We start from the raw sequence: 12365 nt of genomic DNA, 5'->3' as shown, positions 1-12365 counted from the left end.
CCGCAGGCATGTGCTTCCCTCCTGGAATCCCCTCCAGAGCCCGGGGAGCTGGGGGCTGATGGCTGAGGTGACTCTGGGGTGGGTGGGAGAAGGATTGTGGGTTTGTTTTAGGAGTTGTCCCAACTGTCAGAAACTTTGCGCTGTGCGCAAAAACAAAAAAAACCCTGCGGTTAAAAAACGATACTGGAACGTTCGTGCTGGAATTGTACAGGCTCTGCAGCCAAACCCTGTGTAAGTAGTTAGTACCATGGAAGTACGGTATCAATTAAAAAATCTATCCAACAACCAGCGTGGCTCTTTGTTCTCTTTATTATCCTGCCTGTTCCAGAGTCCCCTCTCCCATTCCAAACACACACACACACACAGAGTCTTTGCTGGGAGCATCTCTTCCAGGTCTTGATAAATCACTGGTATTTTAATTATTATCCATTTTTCCCTGTGAGATCCTTGAGCAAAACTTTGCACCCCGTTTCCTTCTGCTTGGAACGCCACGTGGCCATGGTCACCCCTGTCTGCAGGAACTGGAAAGGTGAAAGATTTGTCCAAAAAAAGAGCATCTGCAGAAGATGCCTGTGGGATACGGGGAGGTGCGGGACAAGGGGATGACCCTTCTTTGCCACCTGAGGTAGCTCTCAAGAAGTTCTTGGGTTCACTCCCTTTTTGATTGAAGTGTGACACCAGAGGGTGATCCATGGTTCACGGGGACTGAGGAGCAGAGCTGAAGTAGGAGAGAGGTGTCCTAAAAATCACCATGGGCTCAGTGCCATGGCCAGTGCTGGAAACTCCAGAGTTACAACCCAGTCCCTCCTCTGTTGAGTTCAGGATTCTGCCAGGCAAAGTGGGATAGGGAAAAAGATGAGATCCAGCTGAATTCAAAGAGGAGCTGCTTGGATATCCCTTTTGGATGTTAGGTTTTTTGGGAACTGGTGCCCAGACTACGAGTGTGCTTCGTCTGGAAAATGTGCTCCCCTTGCCAGGCTTGGCTCTGGGTTTGGGAGCAATCCTACTACCAACACTGCACTGGAGTAGTTTACTAAAGTTGACACCCAGTCTGAAAAAAGGATTTTGAACAAGTGCCAGCTGGAAATCTGGCCTGGGCCTGACTTACAAACGGGGTAATTTCCATGATTTTAGCAAACACATAAAAAGCAGCAGAACAAAGCAGAGGGGATTCCGTGGGCGGGGAGCATGCCTGGAGTCACGAGCACTTTGGAACTACTTACAAGCGGTCAGTGGAGCAGAACTTGTCAGCTCTGGCAAAGCAGCACAGGCTCCATTGCAGCAGGGATGTCACAGCCTCTGCCATACAACAAACCCAGAGCTTCCCGCCCTGGTCTAACAGCAGAATTCCACCCTGGCCAACGTTTCTGCCTTTTCCCCCCTTCCAATCCCAGCTGCTCAGCTCAACCGATCTACACTGAAGGACAGAAAACGAATTTTACTCTGCTTAACCCTCAGAAAAGGTAAGTTTGCATAGGGAAGATAGGATTTCCAGGGTGATTCCTGGGCAGCAGGGGATCATTTAGGATGAATGCAGACTATTTATACTGGTGATTAATTACCACAAGAGAGAATTAGGATTAACCGGGCAAAGTGGGTGTTTTCTGTCTATCCCTCTAGATGGTGCTGCTACAGCACCGGAGAACTGTCACAGTTACAAAAACTACAACCATTTTACTCGGCCGCCATCCTTCTGTGAGGGCTTTGCATCCTATTTATTTCTCCTGCCTGCCAGCATGAGGCTGCCTTCCTTTCCGGGGTTTCCCAGGAAAAGGTGGATCCCGTACCCTGTCCTGCTGCCGTGCCAGCTGCTGCAGGACGTGGCTCTGCAGGTTCCTCCTGCCGCTGTGTACTCCAGGAGCAAACCTGCTGTGCCAGGCAGGTGGAAGGAGCTGAGCGTTTTGACACTTGATAAATGAGAGGGACGCAGGGGATTCTCATACTTACGTCATCCTGCTTCCCAGCAGGAATAATGCAGGATCCGGATTCTCAATCCCCTCCAGAAGAAAGTGTGAACATGGCACAGGGACCTGTCCTCACTACACATTTCTAGTGCATTACAGTCTTCACCCTATTCTGCTTGTGCATGGACAGCCCCAAATCCAGAGTGATTTCATTCATTAATTAAATTCTTCCTGTTTGAACACCAGTAAAACTGCTTGGGCCACAGTATGTGGTGGAATAACCCCCTAAGAGAACCTCATTCGCAGTCCTGCAGCTCAGAGCAGCGTGCCATACATACCCTTGACCTCTGCAATGGAGAAGTAGCGTATTTAGCAAATAAAGGTGGTGGTGAGAGCAGCTGAGAAGTGACAGGTAACATTTACAAAGCCATTGAGGTGATGATGGAACCGAAACTGGGGAAGGAGCCGTGCTGCCCACACCCCTGTGCCATTTGCTCAGCGTGCTTCCACAGAGGAGTCCTTCAGCACGCGGGCTGGCACTCGGGATGGGGTCATGGGGCCAAAGTCAAGGCTGTACAGAGTCCAAGGCAAATGGAAGAGAATTTACACTTCCCTGTGTTCCTCCCGACGGCGCAGAGCTCCCCCTCAAACCTGGCTGGCGTGGCGTGGTCCTTCGGTCTTCAGAGCCCCTGCAAGGGAGACAATTCCTCTTGGAGCTCACTGGAGTGAGAATTGCAACAGAGTTAGCACAGGAACTGATGGGAGGTGAACGAGAGAGTAAAAGATCCAGGTTTTAATCTTTAGCACACAAACTCCTTCCTAGATGTTTGCTTTGGAGACAGAGCCCTGACAGTCCTCATGGGCACAGCTGCCCTTGTGCAGGGGAAAATGAAGATTCCCAACTCCATAGCAATGGGCAAAGGAGGCATAAATACATCATGGCCCGTGCTGGTTTGGGGGTTCAAGCAATACAAGTACACCCCACACCTAAAGACACCTGTATCGCTTCTAAGGTCACCAGGGAAGCTCCAGAGGAGCGCAGCCACAGCCCAGGAGTTTCCAGCCCCACCACAGGGAGGCTGAGGGGTGGACAGACACGAGCAGTGACCATTTTCTCATCACCCACCTTGGTGCCGTTTGCTCCGCTGACTCCTCTCTGCTACTCCTCCACAGGCACAGCACAGTTTTCCTTGTTTTCTGATGGAATCGCTAGATAGTCTGTCCTGTAGTTGGAGGGGAGGAGGAGAGCACTCAGTGTAAACCCCAGTTTGGGTAAATTCACTTTTGCTGAATGCCTGGCAGCACCTCTGAGGTAACAAACGTCACCTGTAGAAGATGCTCACAGTAGGAGCTCCTTGGCAGGAGCAAGCACCGACTGTTCCCTGCTCTGAAATCCTACACACCCAGCCATCCTATGTACAAAGAGTGCTCTAATCCAAGGCAAGTGCTTGGAAAGATGGGAATGGGCCAGGATGAAACCAGACCTTCCAGGAGAGCATCTCCACAGGGTCCAAACCGGGCCACCCTGGAACACTGTGCACTCCCTCCCTGGTGTGTGGCACAAGGGGGCACAATCTTGGTGTTCCTAAACACTGCGAGGACTTTGGGCAGAGCAAACACCAACCAGACCGTGCCATAGCAAAGTTCAGTCTTCCTGCAGTCTGCTCTGGGAAATGTGAAGAGCTCTTGCAGGTCAGATCTCATCTCCAGGAGTTCCACACTTACGCGTTTTCCTGGGCAGCCTCCTCTGCCTTGGAGACCTTCCTGTAGCAATAGACCATTTCAATCAGCAGCCACAGCGTGAGGAAGACCAGCAGAATATACATCATGATTTCTGAGATGACGGAGGTGAAGTCTTCTCCAGCTGTTGATACAATGAAAATATTAAATAACCCCATCTCATTTCCATGCAGCTCCACAGACGCTTTCCACCCTTGTGTCATCCCTCCTAACCCGCCTTGCCAGAGATCTCCAGGTGCCTTTAGGCTGTGAGGGGGCAAAAGAGAGGGAACTGCAACAGGCAGGGATCCCAGTGCGTGTCTGCAGCGGGATCCAACATGCACAGCCCTGTCTGTGCCACCCCCACATCCTCACGGATTGCTCACCTCTCTTCACGCTCTGTTTCCTCCCCGTGTCCCACTCGCTGGCGTTACTCGGCTCAGTTGTGCCGCCAGCGATTTGTAAGGGATCAAAACACCGAGGTGCTTGTGGGGGAGAGGGAGGGGAACAGGGCACACAAAAGGGCTAAAAGCTCGCGCCCCTCTCTGAAGAGAGCAGCAGAATTCCCAGTGCTCTGTAACATGCCGGGATTTCAGCACTGAACCCAGCAACACCAAGAGGAACAGAAAGACTCGGGAGCACTCCAGAGGGAAGCAGGAGAAGCAGGAGACTGGTATCAAAATGGAGAATGAGTCGTTGTTCCAGGAGGGAGGGGGCGGCAGCAAGGAAACGCTGCGGCTCCCTGGGAAAGGCGTTGCTGTAGCATCCCAGAGCCGCCACGGGAGGAGCTGGAAACCTCTGCTCGCGCCTGCCCAGCTGTGCCCAGCTGTGCCCAGCTCATCGTGCCTTCCCGCAGTCGCACACAACCAGCCCGTGCCTAAAAAGAGCCTCCAGCCGTCAAACAAGGGACAAGTTTTTCCTCCTGAGCCCCGCGTTTGTTGCTGACAAACTCAGAACCCTCTCCTGCGGTGCTGTGACAAACCCTATCCCCGGGTGACAACACCCACGGCCAGTGACAGCACAAAACACTTTCTGGCAGCCCTTCCTACCCTCCTCCACCACGGTGAGGTGGATCACCCTGGAGCTCTGGAAGAGGGGCCGGTGGATCTCAAACTCGAACTCGCGGGTGATGTTGCAGGTGTAGATGCCTGAATCGTTCAGGGTCACGTTTAGCACAGTGATGGACACGTCCTGCATGTCTTTGCTCCCATTCCACTGTATCCGGCCACTGAAGCGGCTTGGAAATTCGTGGTTCATCTTCCTGTGCTCGTAGATCTGTGAGGAAATGGGAAAGGGTGCTCTGGTTAATCGCTGCCTCGGACAACACCGTGGCATGAGCCAGGGACAGCATCCCCCTCTAGCTACACTCAGGGATGTTCTGAGCTCCCTTGGTAACAGCAGCTATTCATATTCCATCATCCTTTGCCTCAAAATATCAGGTGACTTCACAAAAGACAGGAAAATGAGTTACCAGGAATCCAATATCTCCATCGGAGAGGGAGAAAAACTGAGGCACAGCAAAGCACAGCCACACGTGGACAATGACACAAAAAATCAACCATGGAACTAAGAACTGGGATTCTGTAGTTGTCGTGGCCAGCAAAGTGCCTGTCGGTCAGTGCAAAGAACCACAGGATATACCCAGTGAAGACAAACAGCCCTTTTTGGGAAGCCCTGGGATGTTCAGCTGAGATGGAAGTGCTGCAGGACAAACATGACCGCGTGACGTTCTGGCTGAGCACCGTCCCCATCGCGGCCCTGCCCGCCCCAGCTCACTTTGGTTGGTGTTCTTTGGGTTGCCACTGGCAAGTGGATCACCCAGGGCACTGGAAGTGAATTCCCATCTCATTCCTTAGCCTGGCCCCTTTAGTTCTCAGACAGAAGGAGAATATTTGTCATCCTGCCCAGCCCTGCTCAATCACAGACACTGATTTAATGCTTCAGACCCCAGATAAAATAGCTAAAGAAATGTGAGCTCAGCCTTTATCTTGTTCTCCATTTTACCATTCTCTCTTGAATTCCAGCTGCCCCTTATCTGTCCAATTTCCATTTTGATTCACTCTGAAAATCAATTTTACCTTTTCCTGTCAGGGAGCCAGAGCAACTCCCAGAGATCCTCCCACAGTCGGGATAACGCTGCTTTCTCTGAGGCAAAAAGAAGTAAATCCTGTCCTGCAGATTTATTGGAGGCCAATTTGACCTCCAAAAGGACAGCTTTGGGGTTCAGCACTGATTCAGACAAGGGTATCAACTGTCAGTCATATCTGACATCCTTAGATACTGAGCTTGAGGTACTGAAGGAATGGGACTGGAAATTGGTGTTGCTGAATCTACAGCCCAAATGTTTGAGCTCAAGAACTGATTCTTTTCCTGCCAGGAGTTCACGCTGTGGCCAGGTGTGGAAATGGGATAAGCAAGGAAAGAAATGGAAAGGGCTTGGGTGCCAGACATACATACAGGCTCATCCTTTCCCCCATTGGGCCTGTAGAACCATTCCACCACCGTGGTGGCCGTCACCTCTTCCCTCTTCATGCAGGAGATGCAGAGCAGCTTCATGTCGGTCCCTTGGACAGCCTCTGTCTCAGATGGGACTTCCACACACACTGAGGAACAAAATCCAGCTGGGGGAGAGGAGCAGCAGAGAAAGAAACATTAAGACAGAATTAGAGAAACATCAGTTATTCACATCTTGGCATTAATGTCCCCAGTGGAAATGGTTTGATTTATTACTAGCACTGCCTGATAACAGATTAAGTCTCAAATGTCAGATTTTACCAAGCTTCCTTCTCTGAGATATTAATAATTCATAATAATTAACAGAGGGTGAACACTTCACACAGACTCACCTCTCCCAGCATCTGCTTTGCCATAACTTTCATCTTTCCCTGGTAATTAATGCCACTTTAAAGGCATTGTTCATTCCCTCCCATGCATGCTGGGCATGCTCTTGTTAGAGCAGCAATTACAGTCTGGGATGAGGGGCAGCCCAGAATTCCAGAGTGGAGGAACAGCTCGCTCTTTGTGCTAAGCTGGAAGGTCTGGATGCTTTAATTCAGCAAAAGCTGGGAGGGTCCAGCTCCCTTCCTGTCCCTGGGCTCCATGGGCACTACTGGGAACCAAGGGGCTTGGACAGGAGTAAATTTGGCAGCGGGAGGAGTTATTGATTTCCCAGGCATTCCTGCTCAAAACGCTTCCAATCAAAGCTGTGCTAACGCTGGCAACTCTCAAATCCTGCTCTTGCAAAGAGGGCAGAAATCGTTGCATGTGAAGCCACACGCTCGAGCAGAAAGGGATCGTTTGAGTACGACATCTCCAACCAAATCCCTGCTGACATTTGTCCCCTGGGCTAAACAATCCCAGGCTCTGTCTGTCCAAGGCTGTCTCCAGAGCCCAGATGCTGACTTTGCTGGCTGCTCCCTCCTCCCCAGCCTCTGAGGCACCATTAACCCACTCTCTCAAGCAACATATTATCCCGGGACTATTCCTGGAAGCAGCCTGGTTCCAGGTCTCCTGTACTACCAGCTCCACGGGCAGCAGCAGCTTTCAGGGAAAAATAAGGAAAAAGCTCCTGGATCCTGCTTTACTCTGAGAAAGGAAATCTGTACACACAGACAGGCACCCACACACAGGGCTGAAGGCACACGCGCATTAAATGTGGCAAAACCGCCCAACCTTTTCCCATGGCAGGAATCAAACTGCAGTTGCAATCGATTGATTAACTCCAGTTTACACAGACTGCACGGAAAACCAGCACTAAACCAGCGCTTAGCGGGCTGCACACCCTCCCCGAGGCAACTCGATGTTAAATCCCGCTGCAAACCCCAGACCACCAGCAATCAGTAAGGGACCAGCACATGCTTCGTGCCGTGACTCTGCTCGGCACTGAGGTGTTTTCTCCGCTCGCGTTCACTCCCTCACACTCACACTAACTCTGCACGAGCGTAATTCCCTTCTCCCGGCAACAAAAAAAGCCACTCGGAGGGCAGGCGTGAAGGGAGCATTCTCCCTTCTTTACGGCAGCATCCCGAGAGCCGCAAGCCCCAGGGGTGCCGGGGTAGAGGCGACAGGGAACGGCAGCACCTACCCCAGAGCAGCAGGGCGAGCGCGGCCGCGCAGAGCAGCCGCGGCAGCGCAGCCATTGTTCCGAGCCGGGCCGGCGCTCAGGCTCCTCGGCAGGATGCTCTTCCCCCGCTCGCCGTGCTCCCGGCGCAACAGGATGCCGGGCGAGGAGCGGCCGGGCCGGGCGCGGTCCGGGGGCTGCGCTCGGCCGCGGGGGCGGCAGCACCACGGACAGAGCCCGGGCCCGGACAGCTCCGCCGGCTCCGGGGCTCCGCGGGCGCGGCCGGCGCTGCGCAGGGCGCGGGCGGAGCAGCAGCGGCGGTGGTGGATCAGCGGCGGTGGATCAGCGGCAGCAGCAGCAGCAGCAGCAGCAGCAGCAGCAGCAGCAGCAGCAGCAGCAGGTGCCCCGCGCCGGGAGCGGCTCCGCGGGGCGCGGCCGCGGCGCTGCTGTTCCGCGGGCTGCGGGGCGCAGCGCCCGGCGGGGAGGATGCCGAGGATGCTGGAGCAGCCCGGGCGGGGGGCACGGCCGGCACATGCGCGGCCGCCTCCCCCGGCCCCAGGCGCGCCGGGCTCCTCCCGGCTCAGCTCAAGCAGCCTGGGGCTCCGGGGGTCCCGCGGGCAGCGCCCAGCTTGGCTGGAGACATATCACACAGAGGCTATCGCACAATCGTGGGGTGTTAAGGCGTTGGAATGGACCTTAAAGCTCATCCAGTCCCACCCCCTGCTGTGTGCGGGGACAACTCCCACCAAGCCACATCCAACCTTCCAACACGTCCAGGGATGGGGCAGCCAGAACCTCCCCGGTCACCCTGTCAACACCCTCACAAAACAGCATTTCTTTACAAAATCTGAATTTCCCCTCTTTCCATTTGTAGCCCTCACTCCTTGTCCTGTCTCTAGAGATCAACACCACAGATCAGCATCACTGTCCTGCCTCCAAAAAAAGCCAAGGGGGGGGAAATGGGGGGAGTTATCCCTGCAGGGTCACAGAAAGGCCTCTGCTGCTAATAAGTTTAATACTAACATTTGCACAGCTCTGAAGGTCAGAGTTGGAAATACTGGGAAATCCTCTCGCCTCATGTTCCTGTCTGATTCCAGGGAATTTAATGCCAGCAGCAGGCTGGGCTTTCTCTCCTTGGATGGGGGCCACCATGCCCTGGAGAGCTTCTGCAGCTTTGAAGGTCACAGTGGACAGAGAGGGGGAAATGAAGCGTTTGTTCCATGTGCTCCTTTTAAAGCACCTGCAGCTCGATACACAGCACAATCTATGGAGTTAAACCTGGCCAGCCCCACCAGAGAGTGACACTGGAGCAACTGCCAGTGCCAGAGCTCAGCGTGCAGGTGGCCAGACCCACCCGGAGACGTTTGCAGCCAGCAGAAAGCATCAGCTTCAGCTGCACCCAGGCTCTCGGCTGCGCACACGCCGCTGGTGGTGGCCACTGCCACAGCTCCGTGGCCTCCCAGGGGTGGACGCAGGGGTTTGGTGCTGAAGGCACACACGTGAGATCAGGTCCCCACACTGCTCGAGTGGGCACAGAACAAAGCCGACACTTTTTCTAGACATCATCTAATTGTGTTTGTGTCAGCAGGCTGCATTCATCATCTGCCAATAGCCACACGCAGCAGCTGCCTGCACGTCACCCTTCACGGGCTCCAGTGACTGCTCCAAGTAATTCCCAGCTAAGGACACCCTCCTGAGCCCTTGTTCTGCCTCACGGTGCTGACTGCACCGGTTGCTCTGCCCTGTTCCAGCCCACGGCAGACTGGGATTCCTGAAACCTTTGCAGCCTGAAGTATTCCAGCAGGGGCTGACCAAAGCCACATGCTGGCTGTCAGGTTGTCCTCGCTGTCCCCTCTGCTCCCAGGCTTCTTTGGGTTCCTGTGCACTCTTCCAGCAACCCCCCCAGAAAACCTCAAACCTATTTAATGTACCTCCAGGAGCCAGGTGTGACCAGGGAGACCAACAGCTTGCAAGCTGCTGATGCCAGCACCACAATTCCAATCACCCCTTAGAAGTCCATCATGGATACAGAGATCTTAAAATCTGACTTTTCTCCCTGGGAAGACAGAACAGCAAACATGATACCCAGAGCTGCATGAAGGACACTGAGCCATTTCTTTTGTCCCATTGCCCCTTGTTATCATCACAACACCACGAAGGGAAGGGCAGGTTAAGCCACGAGGATTTGCTCCTAACCCTTCTGGAACAATCCATCCCATGCACGGCAGATGAGTGCTGGGGGTGGGTTTTTTATGGGCACAGAAGCTTCTGGACAACGTCCCCGGCTCTCTCCTTTGACAACCACCTGTTCCACAAAGCGCCATGGAAATCACAGCTATTCCCAGGCAGCCAGGTGCTCTGCCAGAATGCAGAGCAGGGATCAGCAGGGCTGCACTGTTTGTGCTGCTGCAGCTCTAATTACATCTATTACGGAGACTTCTGCCAGGGATGAGACACAGGGGCCAAGAGGATTAAGAGGAAGCAGCAGCTCTACCACACTGAGTCAGTCAGAGCCACTGAGTGACCCCCCAGCCCTGTCTGCTCCTGCCTGCTGCTCCCCAGGTAGAAACAGAAGCCTTTTCTCCCCTAACCCCAGGCACTCCAGAACCTGCCTGCCAAGCAATTCAAATTACAGTGGCAAACATCCTGAAAAAGTCATGAGCTTTCCCTCAGAATCACTCATGTACCAGCCTCAATTACTTCATTCCAGACCAGCGTTGTAGCTGCTATTTAAAGAAGGGAAATGGGGCCCTGAGGTGAAGAAAACTTCAGGTGAAACCGGCCTTGGATTTGGGTGGATTTTGAGATGAAAAGTTACAGGACAGGGAGGTCACAGCCTCTTCTGCTGCTCTGGAGAGGTTTTTTCTTCACCTGTGATTCTTCACCTTGAGCCTGCTTCTTGTACCACAGACAAGATCCAAGGTGACTTGGAACAAATACCTGTAGCCCATCCAGTTTCCTAACCTGCCACAGCCTGTGCTGGGTTTTGTTTTCAAAGCAAACTTCCCTGGGCTCGCTCAGAGGGACTGAATGAAAGGATAAGATCATTTCACTCTTGCTACAATCTGGGAACCACTCCAATGTCACCCCGTGCCTGTTTAGGACAAGCAACGAGCACCTCCCTGCCCTCTTCAGGGAGACTTGCAAATGAATGGGATGTCACACTGCAAGCCTGTTTTAATTTTGAGCACTGCACAAGTGATGGAGAGCAGAGATTCTTCCAACCCCATCCCACGCCAGGATGATGCACAAGCTGCTCCTCCCTGCTGCCCCAGCCCTGGTGCCTCCAGTGAGCTGGCCAGAGGGCAGGGGTGGCCTTTAGGGCACCACAGAGGGCACTGGCACTCCAGGGGAAGTGGGGAAGGGGATGCAACGTTGAGAGAGAGAAATCTTGACTGTTGAGGGAGAAATCTCTGCAAGAAGCAGCCCAAGTTATCATGCGGGAGTTGCTATGGCAACCCACCCAGTTAATGCTTCACAGGAGGAAAAAAAAGAAAAAAAAAGGCTGAAAAGGCTGGCACTTGTGCACAGGCACAACAAGACGAGGAGATAAAAATAATTTCAGCACCCTGCCCCCACTAATCCCTCACTGTCATGGTCCCTGAGGCTGGGATAGGGCAGTGGGAACGGAGCCCTGCGTGTCTGGGCTCCCTGGCACGGCCACGTCGGCAGCTCCCTCTGCCATCCCCATCACATCGGCTCGGCCCTCCTGGCTGCCGGGGGCCAGAGCACGGCCACCGCCGGCATCAGCTGCTCCCAGACCGCCGGCCCAGCCCTCCAGGGCTCCCACACCCAGCCCTGCAACCCCCGAGCCTCAAAACCGAGAGACCTCCTTTGTACTTCTCACTGCTGCTCGCCCCCATCAGCCTCCAGCCAGGGTGAAATGAGCAGGGGTTTGCAGAGGAGCCTTACAGGATAATGAATGCCAATTTAGAGATGTTGGGTTTAATAGATGTAGGCACCCTTCCCACGCACTCCAACATCCGTGCCACACAAATCCATGGCAAGGGAGGGCTGCTCTGGTTGCCTTCACGGGGTGCCCCGGGGGGTTGGAAAGGCTCATTCAGTTTTCTCTCCACACTCTAAGGTTTAAAACCATGTACCTGCCAACACCTGGATCCTCTGAATGTTCTAAACGAGAGGCAGCTCCAGCTTTGCTCTTCACACGCCTTTACACCTGCATTTCCAGCTGATGCACAGATCCGATGCTGGGGACTTGATCTGCAGTTTCCAGCCCCTTCCCACCCCATATTCCAGAGGGTAGGTCCTCATTAATGCCTTAAGATGCAGGTGCCCAGGGTGCCTCTGCTGCCCAGCGTGCTCTCCCCACACAAATACCCGCCTGCATTTGTGTTGCACCTTTTATTTTTTTTGCCAGATCTACCTCCCCATGGAACGTGGCAGGGTGTGAATATCCCCACGATTCCTGAAAACTCTGCTCCATCCTGAGCAGCCTCTGTGTTTTCTGTCACAAGCACACTGCAGGACCTCTCTCCATTCGATACAGACCATGCTTGTTCTTGATTTACTGCTCTCCCTTCCTGCTTCCCCCGAGGGCCCACAAGTCACGGTGCCTTTGCCATCCCTCTCTCCCAGAGAAAACCCAGAGGCGTGTTCAACCTCCTCTATTTATCCTTGGCTCTGGGGATTGTTTTTCCATCAGGACAAAGAATGAGAAGGGC

The 12365-nt window shown here is 53.7% G+C and overlaps 1 protein-coding gene across 1 annotated transcript; it reads right to left on the bottom strand.

The window, feature by feature from the left end:
• Window positions 1–291: 291 nt before the first annotated feature.
• On the bottom strand, window positions 292–7956 carry SCN3B (sodium voltage-gated channel beta subunit 3). Its single transcript, XM_048328804.1, has 6 exons — window positions 7708–7956; window positions 6081–6244; window positions 4673–4898; window positions 3630–3768; window positions 3031–3127; window positions 292–2593 (listed from the first exon to the last, which is right to left on the bottom strand). Exons 1-5 carry the CDS (start codon window positions 7760–7762, stop codon window positions 3064–3066), a joined length of 648 nt encoding a protein of 215 aa, XP_048184761.1. The 5' UTR covers window positions 7763–7956; the 3' UTR covers window positions 292–2593; window positions 3031–3063.
• Between the last annotated feature and the right edge of the window lie 4409 nt (window positions 7957–12365).

This window comes from Corvus hawaiiensis, chromosome 25 (assembly GCF_020740725.1).
Source record: "Corvus hawaiiensis isolate bCorHaw1 chromosome 25, bCorHaw1.pri.cur, whole genome shotgun sequence".
NCBI classification, from domain to species: Eukaryota; Metazoa; Chordata; class Aves; order Passeriformes; family Corvidae; genus Corvus; species Corvus hawaiiensis.
The sequence above is the reverse complement of the archived record's forward strand: the minus strand, read 5'-3'. Positions and strand labels throughout refer to the sequence as shown.